At 42.6% G+C, this 19,089-nt stretch overlaps 1 protein-coding gene across 2 annotated transcripts in view; it reads right to left on the bottom strand.

Moving 5' to 3' along the window:
• SAMD13 (sterile alpha motif domain containing 13) overlaps nt 1-19,089 on the bottom strand; it is a 48,985-nt gene that overhangs the window by 5,898 nt on the left and 23,998 nt on the right. For both annotated transcript variants that reach the window (XM_052637903.1, XM_052637904.1), the window contains exon 3: nt 10,565-10,676. In XM_052637903.1, coding sequence (XP_052493863.1) covers nt 10,565-10,676 — 112 coding nt within the window. The remainder of the gene's footprint in view (nt 1-10,564; nt 10,677-19,089) is intronic.

Genomic DNA, 19,089 nt, shown 5'->3' on the forward strand with positions numbered 1-19,089 from the left:
AGCCTTCCACGTACAGTCAGATATGGCTTCTTCTCTTCAGCTGTTCTCTTAAAGTTAGCCTCTCTGGACTTAAAGATAGAACTTAGTATCAGTGTTGCAACAGCCAGTGCTTTAAAGCTCAAGTGTAGCAAGGTTGCTCTTTTTCCCAGGGCACACAACTATACATTTTCCATACTTTCTTGCAATTGGGTGTAGCCGTGTGACCACATTCTGGCCAGTGACAAGTGAAAGGATGACCTCTCTTTAGCATGACCCATAGAACCATCTACATGTCTCCTTCTTTCTCTTTATCCTTATACCAACTGGATGTCAATTCCCAGGTGATCTTGAAAGTGTCCAGCTGAAGATGACAGAGCTCCCATCAGCCTAGGACCTTGAATTACAGTGAAGCAGAACACCTGCAGCCAATCTCCTTAGACTATTCATACAGTAAGCTATTATACCCATTTTCATGACATCTGCTCTTAGTACACCAACCATTTTGATCACTTCACCTACTCCTACGTCATCAGCCAGGAGAGCCCCACCTCTGTAACATGGAATGTCCAATATCCTCATCTCTCTGTCACTCGTCCCTCCCATTAAACCCACTTTTTCATCTGTTTCTCCTTCTCCAGGGTAATGTGTCACCTGCTGACTCCTCTTTTGCATCAAGTCTGCACCCATTGGGTGGCCCTGGGAACCATTCCTTTTACATGCTGTCTCGAATCACCCTCTATGGTTGAGTCCTCCATTGTGCCCATGCCATGAACACTCCATCCAGGAACAATTCAGCAACCAATCCAGGTTCTCTGATTGCTATACCTGGTGCAGTGGGGATGAGGGTGGGGGTGGGAATCAAGAAACCATGAAGATGAACACTAAACATGTGCAGTATGCCAGTCCTGGCTGGGTCAGGAGAATATATCAACAGTTCTTTTATTTATCCTTGCTCAGCTCCCTTTCCCTTTCCTCTTGGTGGCTATTCTTAAATTCACTACTGTCTCCTCTAGCTCCTTTTTAAACCTCTACCCATCCTGTCCACTCTAAGCAGAGGAGCTTGCCTCTTGGTTAGCAAAAAAACAAACAAACAAACAAACAGAAACTGTCAGGAACTCCCTGAATGTCCCCGAGGGAAAGGAACATCTCAGCTGTTTCTGTACACATGCTTTCCTTGCTCCCAGAGGACGGGAAGGACAGAGGAAGATGTACCAGTCTTGATCAGAATTAATCCCTTCATTTTCTTTTTAAAAATATAACAGTTGAATATTTTATCAACCAAGTTGAATCATGTATATTACCTGACATTACATTTTATTGCAGTAAAATATGAAAGAAAAGTGAAAGTGTTAGTCACTCAGTTGTGTCTGACTCTTTGTGACCCCATGGACTGTAGCCCACCAGGCTCCTTTGCCCATGGAATTCTCCAGGCAAGAATACTGGAGTGGGTTGCTAGTCCCTTCTTCAGAGGATCTTCCCAACCCAGAGACTGAACTTGACTTTCCTGCATTGCAGACAGATTACCTGTCTGAGCCACCAGGGAAATCCGGTAAAATATATATAACACAAAAGAGACAATTTTAACAATTTTTAGGTGTACAATTCAGTGGTGGCATTCATTATCTTCACAATGTTATGCAATTATTGCCACTAATTTTTAAACTCCTCCATCACCAAAGAGAAACCCTATGAATCAATAACCCCTTCCTCCCCTATTAGCCCTTGATAATCTCTAACCTGCTTGTGTGTCTATGAATTTGCCTATTGAAGATATCTCATATAAATGGAATCATACAATATTTGACTGGCCTATTTCACCGAGCATAATATTTTCAAAGTTCATTAATCTTGATCAGAACTTCATTCTTTCTTATGCATGAATTACATCCCTTTGTATGTTCCATAAGGGTGGTGGTTTAGTTGCTGAGTCATGTCTGACTCTTTTGCTACCCCATGGACTGTAGTCTGTCAGGTTCCTCTGTTCATGGGATTTCCTAGGCAAGAATACTGGGGCAAGTGGGGGTTACCATTTCCTGTTCCAGGGGAAATTCCCAATCCAGGGATCCAACCCACGTCTCCTGCACTGCTTTATTGCTAATACCACCAGGGAAGCCGTGTGTTCTAGACCACATTTTATTTATCCATTCATCTGTGCATGGACACTTGGGTTCATTCTACCTTTTGGTTATTGTGAGTAACGCTGCAATGAACATTTCTGTACAATTATCTATTTGAGTCCCTCTTTTCAGTTCTTTTGTGTGGAATTGCTGAGTCATATGGTGATTTCTTTTTTTCAAGGCTTTCTTGATAGCTCAGTGGTAAAGAATCCACCTACAATGCAGGAGATATGGGTTCAATTCCTGGGTCAGGAAGGTCCCATGGAAGAGGAAATGGCAATCCACTGCAGTATTCTTGCCTGGAAATAATCCCATGGACAGAGGAGCCAGGCAGGCTACAGTTCATGAGGTCACAAAGAGCTGGACAGGACTAGGTACGTGGTGATTATATGCCTAACCTTTTGAAGAACTGCCAGAACTGTTTTCTGTAGCAGCTGCACTATTTTATATTCCCACCAGTGATGCACGAGGGTTCAAATTTCTCCATATCCTTGTCCCTCCACCCTCTTTGATCTCATCCCTTTCCTATCCTCAGGGATTTTGCTCCGTTGAACTGTTCTAAATTTCATCCTATTTTTAACTATCCAATTCTTTTGGCTACTTCCCTGCATCTAAATAAGTATCCTCTCTTAGAAAAGAGCCCTCATGTCTATACAACCCTCCCACTGCTGGTTCTCCCTCCGCTTGCCTCCCATTCACTCCTCTACTTGAAGGAAAGTGTCCTCCACCTCCCAGGCCTCCCCTCAGCTCCAGTGAAACCCTACTGTCATCAGCTGACCTGCTGAGTCAGTCTCTAGATCCACCCATTTAGTCATCTTAAAACTCTTAAAACTGACCTCTCTAATGGATAAGGAAGATGTGGTACACACATTGCTATACACAATGGAATATTACTCAGCCACACAAAAGAATGAAATAATGCCATTTGCCGCAACATGGATGGATCTAGAGATTGTCCTAGTGAGTGAAGTAAGTCAGACAGAGAAGGAGAAATATCATATGACATCCTTTATATGTGGAATCTAAAAAGAAATAATATAATTGAATCATACAAAACAGAAAGAAACTCACAGACTTAGAGATGAACTTATGATTGCCCAGAGGGAAGGCTAGGAGGAAGGGATAGTTAGGGTGTTTGGGATGGATGTATACACTGCTATACTAACAAGAACCTACTGTGTACCATATAGAACTCTGCTCAGTGTTATGTAGCAGCTTGGATGGGAGGGGAGTTTGGGGAGAATGAGTACATGTATATGTATGGCTGAGCCCCTTTGCTATTCACCTGAAACTATCACAACATTCATTGTTAATTGGCTCTACCCCAGTAAGAAATAAAAAGTTAAAAAAAAGAAAAAGAAAAATAACTGACTTCTCATAGATGTCCTGGTTAATGGGATGATTTTGCAACTAACCAATCTAGAAATCTAGCAGTCATCAGCCAAGCCTCTTCCCTCTCCCATTTTGAGCAGTGAGCTCAATCCTGGTGCTAAGGCAGAGAACTGAAACAGGACAAATCTTTACCCTCCATTGCCAAGGATCCAAAATTCTTTTGACCATCTTCCCTAGACTTTCTAATGTTTCTTCCTTTCCATCCCCAGTGGAACAATTACAGCTTTCCTGTGTTTTGTCTCCTTGCTTTCCAACATCGACAATAGACTGATCTTTGAAAAACACAAATTTCATCATGGTATTCCCCACTCAATATCCTCCAGTGGCTCCTAGTCCCTCTCAGGCAAACAGACTGTCTGTTATCTGGACCCCTATTTATCTTTCAGTTTTATCCTCAGGGATTCCCTGCTCCATATCTCTTACTTCAAGGTACTAGGAGTTTTCAAGATAAATTATATTTTTTCATGTCCCCATACATTTGTATCTAATCCCTCTTCTGCCCAGAATCTTCTGTGCTTCCTTCAAATGATTCTTATACCTACAAGGCTTTCAGGTGGCCTTATTAAAGTAAAATAATACTTGTAATAATGACCATTATTTTACTTTAATAGTTTTATATTTATTTTCATAAGTGTTAGAAAAAGCTATAACTACTATAGAAACAACTGAACAAGTGAATAAGCTAGAGAAGCACCATGTACCTGGCTATCTTATAACTTCTCATTTCAAACAAATGATTTAAAAATCATTTGGGGTTTTGGTTTATAGAAATCTATTCTATTTCATTCAGTCAAAAAATTCAGAAGTTTCTTATCAGTTTTGCTTTCCATTCTCTTGGATGTTTTCTTATTGCTAACATTACCCATTTGTTTTTTTAACTCTTTTCAAAATTTTTGTGGGCTTAAAGGACATATCAGCAGAATTTGAGTTGCCACTTCCCCTGTTCATTATGCTACAAAATAGTCTAAGCATTTCAGAAGCCTTCAACCGTTAAGAAATATCATGTGTCAAAGCACCTTGAATACTTCTAGTACTTGGTATTATAATATGCTGACAAGGTAATAAAAGTTATTTCCAATTTGCGGGATTTTAACTGGTCTAGTTCAGAGCTGGATTTACCATGAAGCTAATGAAGCTTAAATTTTGTCTTAGCAAATTTGTATCATAATTTTGTACTTTTATTACAAAAGAGGGCTTTTATAATTGTATAATCTTAACCCCTTTCTCCCCCCACTTCCACAAACCGGGATGTGTCTTGGGTCTGATTAGAAGTGTCTGTCTAGAATCACTACAGGTGAAGTCCATCTGACCACAGCGTAGGACACAGAGTAGGGCTCAGAGTTGCTCTGACTGGCCTGTCCACTTTACTGCTCCATCTGAGGAGGTTAGTGTTACTTGGCAATTTGTAGCAATAAATTATTTTATTTATAGTTAGTGAGCCAGTGGCCTCAGAAACATCATCAAAAGTTAGTAATAAGCCATCTGAAAATAATTATCAGTCTTGGCATTTCAGATGAACAGCTTTAACAATCAGTTGGACATTTCACAGTAAAATACTGTTCCAGTCACATGGTTTGGGGAATGTGAGAAGATAATGGAGTAAAATTAGCCACCATGAGTTGCATATTATTTTGTCATGATACTTGGAAAAAAAAAGATCTTAGTGAAACATATTATTCTAGAAACAGATTCACTGATGTTGCTCACTTGTGAGTCTGAGGATCTGAACAATATGAGTTATGTGACAGTGACTGAATGGCAGCTCTCCATTCCCATCTTCTTCACATACATTCTGAGTGTGCGAGTCAGATAGAGAAGACATGAAGTGACTACCCTACAACAGGCAGGTAGGGTCCAGTTGGAGTGATGAACTTGCTGTGATGGACTTAATTGGCAACTGAAAGCACCGTCAGAAGCTTCTCAGTTAGCCTTCAGAGTTTAACAAAATAGACTTTATCCTAAATGTTCTATGTAAGGAAGGTGGAGGTACCTCTGAATGAGTTAGCCAAGAAGTTCTTTCTTAAGAACAAAACCCTTAGGAAAGTAAAATTCCTACGTTACCTTTGACTCTTGAAAAGCAGGTGACTCACATCTCTGGGCAAGTGCTAATTTTTTATCATCTAGTTGTGACCTGTGTTGTGCATTGAAAGCTTACTTCGTGAGGGCCGGTTGAAAGGTAACACTTGACTCTTTAAGCAGGAACTTGAGCAATATTCATCTTGTTTAACTCAACATTCATCATAGGAATCTGAGTCCCAGAAAGGCCAACCCTGCAGGGTCTTCTACTGACCATGAGTTGATCAGGAGGAAAGAAACCAGGAGTCATGACTCTCACTCATATCCTTCACACCACAGCCTAAGAGGTCTGAATGCTGGAAGACACTTGGTAAAAGAGCCACCACACCACCATGTTGGTGGGAAGGGGAGACGGTGTTGGCAATAGCTGTAATCACTGCCTTGTCTAGGAAGGGATCCCAGTGCCTCCTCCTCTTATGGGCCAGTGAGTCCTCTGTGGAGCAATGTTAATGAGGCCAGTGGGCTGACAGAGAGCCATGTCATTGGTCATGACAGAATGGCCAGAGCAGGAAAAGACCCTAAACACGCACACTGTTGACATTGGATCCTTGGTGCGGGGGTGTGGAGGGGACTGGGCAGGTGCCTAGGCCTTCCCTCTTGATAATTCTTTTGGTCTGTACTTGTGGCTCACACAGAAGCTCAAAAGAATTTGATCAGAGGAAAACCTGATGGTGATAACTGCACCAGTGGGAAACTTAAGGGAGATAATTATTAGGTGTCAGTGTGCTTGCATAGAGAAAAGGAGGTTACACAAAGATCCCTCGGCTAATCCAGCTGCCCCTCCATACCACAGGAACATGGGACATCCCTGCACTTTGGACAAATCAATGGCCTGACCTCTTCCAAAGGAACACGCTACTAGAAATCCACCTCTGAGTCTGGTTGGTACAACAACAGGATATCCAGTAATATATTGGGAGACCATACCAAGAAGATGGACATTCTCCTGAAAGTCAGCACATGTCGTGGTGGACGTGTCTGCTATCAGGATCCGTGTCTTAGTCAGCTTAGGCTGCTGCAACAAGACACCAAGGATCAGGTGGCCTAAAAACAGAGATTTATTACTCACAGTCTGGAGGCGGGAAGTCCAAGATCACAGTGCCAACATGTGGCTCTTGGTGAGGGCCCTCTTCCCACCTTGCAGATGGCTGCCCTTGTGCTATATCCTCACATATAACACAGAGAGAAAGAGCAAGCTCCCTTTCCAGGGCATTTACCCCACCACGAGGGTTCCAGCCTCAAAACCTCATCTAAATCTATCTCCTGAAGGCCCTACTTCCAAATACCATCACATTGCGAGTTAGGGTTTTAAAATGAATTTGAGGGGGACAAACATTCCATCCGTAACAGCCAAGAAACTAAGCTCTCACATCAACTAAGACGTGCTGCATTTGGCAACTGTACCATTTCTGAACCTGCCATTTTTTAAGGTGGTTTAGAGGATGCTCACTTTCCTGGCCTGCTTTTATCACATGGAAGAGCAGAGTCTACCCTATGAAGATTTAAGCCTGTGGCCATTCTTTTTCTCTCTCAGCTGCTGTGACCTAGAAGTGCCTAAAAGGGTCCTGTGTTTGGGCTGGGGGTAGCCTGTAGTCTTCCCATTGGGGATGAATGTGGTGAGTGACTGCTGACTGCTTGGGGTTCATTTCCAGGAAGATCACTGGAGGTGAAACACTGAAGGCCTCTGAAGCATGATGATGGAAGAGGATAACATAGCAGAGGATCCTGATCCTCAGTCCTCATGAAAAGCACAGCAGCTGCTTATCTTGTCAGCCTGAGTCTGGCCAGTGGTTGCTTCCTTGCAAAGTTTACCTCCTTTAATGAGAAGAGGAAAGATATGAGGTTCAAAGTAGGAGGAAGATTCAAATCACTTCCAGAGAATAATTCAAGGCAGATTCTTTTCCTTTCCAATTACCTTTCCATAAGAATGAAGTAACTTGAGCATCTAGACCATGCTTGCAAAATTCCACTCTCTCAGGAATTCATTTCTCAGGCTCCAGAGTTGAATAAACAAGACGGTGTTCCTTTCCTCCCTTGAAGGACTTCTGAATGAGATGCTTTGGAGAACTGTGTCCCCTTTTGACTCCCATGTCACTGGTGTTAGACTGATATCATCCCTGGGAGAAAGGGCCTGCTCCTGGGCTGAGCTCAGAGCTGCCCAGTTCCATTTCAGAGTCCGAAAGGCCCAAAGAATACCCTCCACCCCCAGTCTGGGCCATCTGCTTCAGAGGAGTCTGAGCAAAACCTCCTTCTGAAAAATGCTTTTGGGCAGCTGGGAATCTGGCCAAGAGACCTTTTAGCAAAGTTCTTTTTTTTTGTTAACCTTTCATAATATTATTTAAATTTAATTTTAGAAGTGAGTTATTCAACTGCAGTGACACAAATGGACATTATAACATTAGACCAAAATAAAATAGGTTTCAGCTGATCAGCCTTCCACTCTCCAACTGCAGTTATTTACCCCCACAATTTTATTATAAAAAATTTCAAACATAAAGTTGTAAGAATATTATAGGGAGCGCCTGTATTCCCACCACCTAGATTCTACAATGAATATATTCCATGCTTACTGTATCATATGTCTATCCATCTACTCATCCCTCTGTGCAACTGTGAATCTGTATTCCGATGCATTTCAAAGTAAGTTGCATAATCGGTATACTTCTTCCCTAAATACTTCAGTTTGTATACCATTAATTATTTTTCATAGGTCTTTTACCTTTGAGGAAACATTTACTGGCTGTGTAATACACAAACCTGAATCATTTGCATACGTTTGTGCATAAGCAGTGACCAATGCATATACCCATAACCCAAAGCTTTATCAGGATGCAAAATGCTACCATCCCTCAGAATGTTCCCTCACGCTCCTTCCTAGGCATTCCCCTTTCCTACCTACCCAGAGGCAAGCACTGTCTGATTTTTTTTCTATTATTAGTGCATTTTCTTGTTTTCATCCTTTATCTAAACAGAACTGCTATGGTCTGAATGTGTTCTCCCCCAAATTTGTACATTGAAACCAACCCCCCAATGGATCTTGAGGGCATTATTAATGATATTAAGAGGTGGGCCCTTTGGGAGGCAATTATTAATAGATGATGAGAACAGAGCCCCCATGCGTATCTGTGCCTTTATAAAAGCGGGCCCAGAGAGCTTGCTCATCCCTTCCTCTGCGTGAGGACACAGCAAAATGATGGGCTGCCTAGGAAGCAGGCCCTCCCCAGACACCCAGTCTGCTAATGCCGTCATCTTAGACTCCCTACCTGCAAAATATGAGAAATAAGTATTGTTTATAGGTTACACAGTTCATGGTGTTTTTGTTATAGCAACCCACATGGAATAAGACAAAAACCATTCAGAACAAGCTCTTTTATGCAGAGCTTCTCTCATTCAGCATAATGTTTTAAGACTCATCCAAACTGTTGTGTGTATCAGTACAGTTCATTTTTCTGTATTCCACTGTATGACTAGACCACAGTTTGTATATTCACTCTATTGATGGACACTTGGGCTTCCAGCTTTGGACTATTAGGAATAAAGCTACTTAAACAGTGTTGTGCAAATCTTTGGTGGACATATGCTTTCATTTCCCTTGGGTAAACACTCTGGAATGAAGCTGCTAGATCATGGGGTAGATATATAAGTTTTTTTTTTTTTACACTCCTACTAACAATGTAGGAGACTGTGGTTGCTCTATATCCTCACGAACATTTGCTATCAGTTTTTCTAATTTTAGCTGTCCTGGTGGGTGTGAAGTGATTTAAGCTGTTATTCTGGCAAATTTTCCAAATTAACAAAAAACACATATGCAGGGATAAAGTTGAAGAGAAAAACTGACTGAAGGAAATCTAGAGATTAGATTTATTTATGATATTAGAGAAGTACACTTTTCTATATACGATATTAGGTATATTGGAATACAAGATATATATCTCATTAGAAAACATGATATTAGATAACTGCACTTATCCAAACCTAGCTTGAGAGAGAAAGAAATGGCTAAGGGGATGTGCAAGAAGCAGCAAAATGCATTGCTCAGTTTATAATTCTCTCAATTACATTACAAAATTAGAAAAGGGAACTTAATGCTTAGAAGACTGCAGACTTCATTGACAGGGAAATGGGAACTCTGGGTTTTCCTGCAGAGCTGGTCTGGTGTGGATCACATGTACCCTGATTTGCTTCCTCATGGTCAAAGCCCTTTGAGAACCATCCCTACAGTGCTGGCCCAGCCTGGAAAATGGAATCAGGAATCACCCAATTGGGAGGGATCCCCTGCTCTTCTCTCCATCTCTCCAGTACCAACACTGGATCTGAGTGAGGGAATTCACATTTGGGGGGCATCAAAGTTGGGCCAGCACCTACCCTAGGCACCGTGCCTTTATCACTGCTCTTTAATTCTCACAATACCACCCTACCAAGCTAGGCACGGAGAGCCTCACATTACAGATGTGAAAACATGACTCAGAGAGTCATAACAACTTGCCTGGGATCACACAGAATTACAAGAACCAGGATTGAAGTCCAAACCCAGTGCTCTTTCCATTCAACTTTGCTCAGCACCCAGCAAGCAAATTGGAGGAGGCTTAATTAACAGCTCAGGTGGCGCAGAGGCCAGCAGCAGACAGGAGCGTGTCTCTCTGCCAGATTCGCCCCAGCTTTTCCTCTTTTTTCTATGTTTTGCTTTCTAGTATGCTTGTGTTGAAGATAGGGCTGGGCAGTCTTTCAGAAGATGCAGATGTAGATGAGACTTGGCCCTCCTCTCCACAGCTGTGCCCATGTCTCTGTCTCAGCGCTTGGGTTTTCCTCTTGCAGGAAGGAATCATTAGCTTGTCACTTCAGTACTTCCCTTCCCCACCCTCCCGGTTTCCCGGGCTGGGGTGACCTGGAGCCTCACTGATCCCTTACCACTCTCTATGCCTTTCCTTCTCAATCCCTTCTGCTTGTTGTGGGGAAGGGAGGCAATCATGTTCATTGTGTATTTCTCTAGACTGAGTTACCTGTTCCTGAAATGCACTAGCTTGCTCCTCAAATCCTGCCATTCGGAAGTAATTGACGACATCCATCACGGCCCAGTCTGCAGGATCCGGTGGCCTCCCGTTCTCCATGGAACTGCAAAATAAAATACCAATCAGGATGGCTATCAGGGCAGAGCGTGCTCACGACCGTGTGTGGCCAGGTCCCCACCTGGTCTCCTGGGGGCAGGCCTGGGTCAGCTCACTGCAACCGGGGGCCCAGACCCCACAGTACATGCTTCAGGACCAGAATCATTCTTATGTTTCTTGGGTTCAGAAGATCATTGCTGTCACTGGCCCAGTCACTGCTTTCTCTATAAACCTTTAATATAAGGTATTCCCTCATGTACTGTTTTTTAATTTAGAGATATTTGGAGTGGCCCAGTGACTTCTGGCAGCCCACATGTGATATTCACACTCCTGAACTAAGAATACCAGACCTTTTACAATAAGGCCCCAACACATCACCACTTTCCCCACCCCATCCCCATCCAGGGCTAAAGCCATTCCCCAACAGCTATGCCCTTTACGTGCTGTTCCAGCCACTGAAGGCCCCCTCAGCTGTCTCTGAAAAAATCCTATCCTTCCTACTGGATCAAATGCCACAGTCCCTGTGAGGCATTTTCTGCTCCACCTGGAAGTGTATTAGTTAGAACCGCCTCTGAGTTCCAGACCTCCATTCTAACTCCTATCAGAGCACTTTCCACATTGTATTATACTCTGCTGATTAGACAGTCTCTAGACTTTCTACTAAAGTGGGAGATGCGGGCTGAAGATGTACATTTGGGTCTGGACCAGTTCTCACTTTATCCTTCCTTGCATCAACCAAGTTGTTAGGAATTCACTCAATGTTCAGGTAACTAGACACTGATCAAGCATTTGTTTGAGAGGGTATCTGGGTATCCTCCCTGGATTTAGAGAGGAGAGGAGGAAAGGTGGAATAGAGAAAGAGTGGAGCTGCAGTTCCTGTGTCTCTGCTTATTTCCGTGTTGCAAGAGTACTTGTTTGGATTTCGCTATGCTGTGTCCACGGTGATTCTTCTAGGGTGTACATCCTATCACATTGTTCCCTGCTTCCAAACTTTCAAAGGCTTCCCATTGCCCTTTGGATAAATTCCAAATAGCTTCACCTGGCTCAGGAGGTCCTTCAGGACCAAGCCCCCTCCTAGTCCTCCAACTGGAAATACATTTGGTGAGTAAAACAGAATAGTCCTTCCTTTGTGAGCACACAGCACAGGAGGAGTAGACACTGACTCACAATCACACAACTGAATGCACAGCCAGGCAGTGTAGCCAAGGATGGGTACCCTGTACTACGGCAGTGGGAGGGCTGACGAGTAGCTTTCTTGTGGAAGCTTCTTCTCAGGTAAGGTCTAGAGAGCAGCCAGGAAGTTAACCATATAAAGAAGTCAGGTAAAGATGATTTCAGGCTCTCTGAGAGGAATGCATACAGAGAGCCATGCTGGTTGTGGATGCCACACTGAGGATTCTGAATTTTTGTCTAGGAGCAATGGGATTTGTTAAGTGGTCTGAGGTAATGGGCCTGACCTGATCTGACTCACATTTCTAGAAAAAAGAGTATTGGAGAGGAGCCAGAGGAGAAGACAGGACCAAGCAAGAGCTCATGGTGACTGCGACTGTGGTAGAAAAGGAGAGAAACATGTGGATTTAAAAAGCATTTAACCAACAGAATCAGCAAGAGCTAGTGGCGGACTAGTGCATGCGTAGATTCAAGGGATTAGATCTGATAGACAGAGAGCCTCAAGAACTATGGACAGAGGTTCATGACACTGTACAGGAAGCAGAGATCAAAACCATCCCCAAGAAAAAGAAATGCAAAGAGGCAAAATGGTTGTCTGAGGAGGTCTTACAAATAGCTGAGAAAAGGAGAAGCAAAAAGCAAGGGAGAACGGGAGAGATATATACAATGAGTGCAGAGTTCCAGGGAAAGGCAAGGAGAGATAAGAAGGCCTTCTTCAGTTAACAATGCAAAGAAATAGAGGAAAACAATTGAATGGGAAAGACGAGAGATTTCTTCAAGATAATTAGAAATAGCAAGGGAACATTTCATGCAAAGATTGGCACAATAAAGGACAGAAACGGTATGGACCTAACAGAAGCAGACAATATTAAGAAGAGGTGGCAAGAATACACAGAAGAACTACACAAAAAAGAATTTTTAATGACCCGGATAACTACAGTGGTGTGATTACTCACCTAGAGCCATACATCCTGTAGTGCAAAGTCAAGTGTGCCTTAGGAAGCATCACTAGGAACAGAGCTAGAAGAGGTGATGGAATTCCAGCTGTGCTATTTCAAATCCTGAAAGATGAGCTGTTAAGGTACTACACTCAAAATCCCAGCAAATTTGGAAAACTCAGCAGGGGCCACAGGACTGGAAAAGGTCAGTTTACATTCCAATACCAAAGAAAGGCAAGGCAAAGAATGTTCAAACTACTACACAATTGTACTCATTTCACATGCTAGCAAGGACATGCTCAAAATCCCATAGGCTTCAACAGTACATGAACTAAGAACTTCCAGATGTCCAAGCTGGATTTAGAAAAGGCAGAGGAACCAGAGATCAAATTGCCAACATCCATTGGATTATAGAAAAATCAAGAGAATTCCAGAAAACATTCACTTCTGCTTCATAGAACTTCCAGATGTTCAAGCTGGACTTAGAAAAGGCAAAGGAACCAGAGATCAAATTGCCAACATCCGTTGGATCACAGAAAAAGCAAGAGAGCTCTAGAAAACATCTACTTTTCCTTCACTGACGATTTAAATCCTTTGACTGTGTGTATCACAACAAACTGGAAAACCCTAAAAGAGATGGGAATACCATACTACCTTACCTGTCTCCTGTGGAACCTGTATGCAGGTCAAGAAGCAATAGCTAGAACTGGATATGGAACAATCAACTGTTTTCAAATTGGGAGAGGAGTACATCAAGGCTGTATATTGTCACCCTGCTTATTTAACTTATATGCAGAGTACATCATGTGAAATGCTGGGCTGGATGAAGCACAAGCTGGAATCAAGATTGCTGGGAGAAATATCAATAACCTCAGATATGTAGATGATATAACCCTTGTGGCAAAAAGCAAAGAGGAACTAAAGAACCTCTAGATGAAGGTAAAAGAGGAGAGTGAAAAAGCTGGCTTAAAATTCAGCATTCAAGAAACCAAGATCATGGCATCTGGTCCTGTTACTTCATGGCAAAAGATGGGCAAACGATGGAAACAGTGACAAACTTTCTTTTCTTGGGCTCCAAAATTATTGCAGATGGTGACTACAGCCATGAAATTAAAAGATGCTCGCTCCTTGGAAGAAAAATTATGACAAACCTAGACAACGTGTTAAAAAGCAGACATATTACTTTCTCTACAAAGGTCTGTCTAGTCAAAGCTATGGGTTTTCCAGTAGTCAAATATGGATGTGAGTGTTGGACCATAAAGAAGGCCGAGAGCTGAAGAACTGATACCTTCAAACTGTGGTGTTGGAGAAGCCTCTTGAGAGTTCCTTGGACAGCAAGGAGATCAAATCAGTCCATCCTATAGGAGATCAGTCCTGGGTGTTCATTGGAAGGACTGATGTTGAAGCTGAAGCATCCAATACTTTGACCACCTGATCTGAAAAGCTGACTCACTGGAAAAGACCCTGTTGCTGGGAAAGAGAGAAGGCAGGAGAAGAAGGGGATGACAGAGGACAAGATGGTTGGATGAACCATCGACTCAACAGACATGAGTTGAGCAGACTCTGAGAGATGGTGAAGGACAGGGAAGCCTGCCATGCTGCAGTCCATGAGATCACAGAGTCAGACATGATGAGCAAGTGAACAACAACAAAGTGTGTGCATGCTCAGTTGCTTCAGTCGTGTCCCACTCTTTGCAGCCGTATGAATAGTAGCCCTCCAGGCTCCTGTGTCCATGGGATTCTCTAGGAGAGAATACTGGAGTGAGCTGCCATGCCCTCCTCCAGGGGATCTGCCCAGCCTAAGGATGGAACCCGTCTGTTATGTCGCCTGCATTGGCAGGCGGGTTCTTTACCACGAGCACCACCTGAGAAGCCCAGTGGTGGACTAGACATGAGAACTAAGGAGATGAAAGTGTCCTGTAACTGGATGGATGGTGGTAACTTCACTTAGACCACACCCCCGGTTTAGCTGGACACACTGAGTGTGGGGTACCATCTACATCCAAGTTGAGATTTAATGCGGAATATGGGTCTGGAGCCCAAAGCAGACGAGTGGGCTAGAGGTACCCAGTGGGGGGCCAGAAGTGTTCAGATGGCATTTGAAACCTTGGGAGGGGACAAGGAGAGAACTGGGTCCAAGAACTAAGCTTGGAAACATTCAACATTCAGTGCAAGTTGAAAAGATTCATATTACTTTCAATGGAAATAAAATTGCCCAGAGTTTGTGCATTTCTGAAAGTCTTTGAATATCTAGAAGTCAAGGGTTGAGCTGTACCTCTGCCTCACCCTCAGAATAATGTCTTGCTCATAGTAGGAACTTAAAATATTTGATTAAAAAAATCTAGATACATGGTGTAATGATCTTATTTGCAAAGCAGAAATAGAGACACATATAAAACAAAGGTATGGACACCAAGGCTGTAAGTGGGGCGTGGGATGATTTGGGAGATCAAGACTGACATGTATACACTACTGATACTATGTATAAAGTAGATCACTAATGAGAACCTACTGTGTAGCTCATCAGATGTTACTTAGTGCTCTGCGGTGATCTAAATGGGAAGGGAATCCAAAAAAGGGGATACATGTACATGTATGGCTGATTCATTTTGCTGTACAGTAGAAATTAACACATTGTAAAGCAACCATACTCCAGTAAAAAGTAATTAAAAAAAAAACAAACTTCTCTCCTAAAGAAAAAGGAGTCACTAATCAATGGCTGCTGCTACTGCTGCTAAGTCACTTTAGTTGTGGCCGACTCTGTGCCATCCCATAGACGGCAGCCCACCAGGCTCCCCGGTCCCTGGGATTCTCCAGGCAAGAACACTGGAGTGGGTTGCCATTTCCTTCTCCAATGCATGAAAGAGAAAAGTGAAAGTGAAGTCGCTCAATTGTGTCTGGCTCTTAGCGACCCCATGGACTGCAGCCCACCAGGCTCCTCCGTCCATGGGATTTTCCAGGCAAGAGTACTGGAGTCGGGTGCTATTGTCTTCTCTGTAATCAATGGCACGTGTGATCAATTACTTATTAACACAACACTTAATTTAAAAAGAGTCAATGCTTACTAATTAGAGCTACGGTCCCTTTTGGGCATAGAGATTGTAAATCTGTCAGTACTGCCCTTGTGTACACACACTCATGTACTTGGTCACTCACACATGCCACATGTCCCTCACTTCACCCTGATTCCCCACCCCACCCCCACGCTTTCCTACCATTTAGGCAAAACACATGGGGAAAACCTATTTTTCATCCTAACATTCTTAACATGTTAGGGTGTTAACATGTATTTTCAAATGAAAGCTAAATGGGCTTAAAAAAAAAATACCATGCTGGGATTTTCCATCATCCTATCAGCATAAGCAGTCATGAGCTGACACTGAGGACTCTTATCTAGATACCATTTACCTTCCCTCTCTTGCTTAAGTTAGGCTTGAAAAAAATGTTTGGAAAGGAGTTCATTGTTCTAAAACATTTTTTAGGTTTTCTAATCAGCTCACTTCTAGCAGTGAGCACAGTGACTCATCTGATACACTTTTAAGTGCCCCAGAAAACATCTGAATTCACTATCCCTGTGGTTGACTTCAATTAGCTGCCTTTCTTCATTAAGAAGAGCTATAAAATTGTGATAACACAATATCAGTTCAGTTCTGTCACTGAGTCATGTCCCACTCTTTGCGACCCCATGGACTACAGCATGACAGGCTTCCCTGTCCATCACCAACTCCCGGACCCTACTCAAACTCATGTCCATCACTTTGGTGATGCCATCCAATCGTCTCATTCTCTGGCGTCTCCTTCCCCTCCTGCCTTCAATCTTTCCCAGCATCTTTTCCAATGAGTCAGTTCTTCGCATCAGGTGGCCAAAGTACTGGAGTTTCAGTTTCAGCATCAGTCCTTCCAAAGAATATTCAGGACTGATTTCCTTTAAGACTGACTGGTGGATCTCCTTGCAGTCCAAGGGATTCTCAAGAGTCTTCTCCAACACCACAGTTCAAAAGCATCCATCCTTTGGAGCTCAGCTTTCTTTATAGTCCAACTCTCATATCCATACATGACTAGTGAAAAACCACAGCTTTGACTAGATGGACCTTTGTCGGTTAAGTAATGTCTCTGCTTTTTAATATGCTGTCTAGGTAGGTCATAGTTTTTTTTTTCCAAGGAGTAAATGTCTTTTAATTTCATGGCTGCAATCACCATCTGCAGTGATTTTGGAGCCCAAGAGAATAGTCTGTTACTGTTTCCATTGTTTCCCCACCTATTTGGCACGAAATGTTGGGACCAGATGCCATGATCTTGGTTTTCTGAATGTTGAGTTTTAAGCCAACTTTTTCACTGTCCTCTTTCACTTTCATCAAGAGGCCCTTTAGTTCTTCTTCGCTTTCTGCCAGAAGGGTGGTGTCATCTGCGTATCTGAGGTTATTGATATTTCTCCCAGCAATCTTGATTCCAGCTTGTGCTTCATCTAGCCTGGAATTTCAAATGATGTACTCTGCATATAAGTTAAATAAGCAGGGTGACAATATACAGCCTTGATGTACTCCTTTCCCAATTTGGAACCAGTCTGTTGTTCCATATCCAGTTCTAGCTATTGCTTCTTGACCTGCATACAGATTCCTCAGGAAGCAGGTCAGGTGGTCTGATATTCCCATTTCTTAAAGAATTATCCACAGTTTTTTGTCATCCACACATCAAAATCTTTGGCATAGTCAATAAAAGCAGAAGTAGATGGTTTTCTGGAACTCTATTGCTTTTGCGATGATCCAATAGAGGTTGCCAATTTGATCTTTGGTTCCTCTGCCTTTTCTAAGTCTAGCTTGAATATCTGCAAGTTCACGGTTCACTGACTGTTGAAGCCTGGCTTGGAGATTTTTGAACATTACTTTTCTAGTGTGTGAGATGAGTTCAATTGTGTGGTAGTTTGAGCATTCTTTGGCATTGCCTTTTTTTGGGACTGGAATGAAAACTGACCTTTTCCAGTCCTGTGGCTACTGCTGAGTTTTCCAGGTTTGCTGGCACATCGAGTGCAGCACTTTCACAGCATCATCTTTCAGGATTTGAAAGAGCTCAACTGGAATTCCATCACCTCCACTAGCTTTGTTTGTAGTGATGCTTCCTAAGGCCCACTTGACTTCGCATTCCAGGATGTTGGCTCTAGGTGAGTGATCACACGATCGTAGCTATCTGGGTCATGAAGACTTTTTTTGTATAGTTCTTCTGTGTATTCTTGCCACCTCTTCTTAATATCGTCTGCTTCTGTTAGGTCCATACCATTTTTGTCATTTAGTGTGCTCACCTTTGCATGAAATGTTCCCTTGGTATCTCTAATTTTCTTGAAGAGATCTCTAGTCTTTCCCATTCTATTGTTTTCCTCTATTTCTTTGCATTGATCACTGAGGAAGGCTTTCTTACCTCTTCTTGCTATTCTTTGGAACTCTGCATTCAAATGGGTATATCTTTCCTTTTCTCCATTGCCTTTACCTTCTCTTCCTTTCTCAGCTATTTGTAAGGCCTCCTCAGACAACCATTCTGCCTTTTTGCATTTCTTTTTCTTGAGGATGGTCTTGATCACTGCCTCCTGTACAATGTCATGAACCTTCGTCCATAGTTCTTCAGATCTAATGCCTTGAATCTATTTGTCATTTCCACTGTATCACTGTAAGGGATTTGATTTAGGTCTTATTTGAATGGTCTAGTGGTTTTCCCTACTTTCTTCAATTTAAGTCTGAATTTGTCAATAAGGAGTTCATGATCTGAGCCACAGTCAGCTCCCAGTCTTGTTTTTGCTGACTGTATAGAGCTTCTCCATCTACACATACCAATATTATGTGTATATATATACATACATACAAAGTATGCTACATTGTAATTTTAGGATGGGAGCCTTTCCTGATTCTTATTCTGCTGGGATATGACATCATCATTTCCTCAGCTCTGAAATATTCTTGAGTATTAGCATCACAGCAGAGAACAAAGGCTTTGCAAAAGTGCTCGCAGCGTACCATGAAGAGCAAGAGTAATGAGGAAAGTCTCCTACCTAGGGCGAGGGGATCCACACAGAAGAATCTGGGGGAAGAGAAGTCAAATGATGCATTTAACGTCTGATCCACCTAAGTTACAGCTGATTAGCTCAATAGACAAAGTAACATAAAAATCACAGTGTTAGACCACACACATCCTGAAAGGAGGAACTGTCTCCATCTCTGCATCTCTTCAGCACCCAGCACTGGTTGGACTGGAGTGTACAATTGATCCATAGCGAAGATCTGTTACATTAATGGACTAACAACCAGAGGGTACTTACAGTCTACA

The sequence above is a fragment of the Budorcas taxicolor genome, chromosome 3 (assembly GCF_023091745.1).
Source record: "Budorcas taxicolor isolate Tak-1 chromosome 3, Takin1.1, whole genome shotgun sequence".
In the NCBI taxonomy this organism is placed as follows: Eukaryota; Metazoa; Chordata; class Mammalia; order Artiodactyla; family Bovidae; genus Budorcas; species Budorcas taxicolor.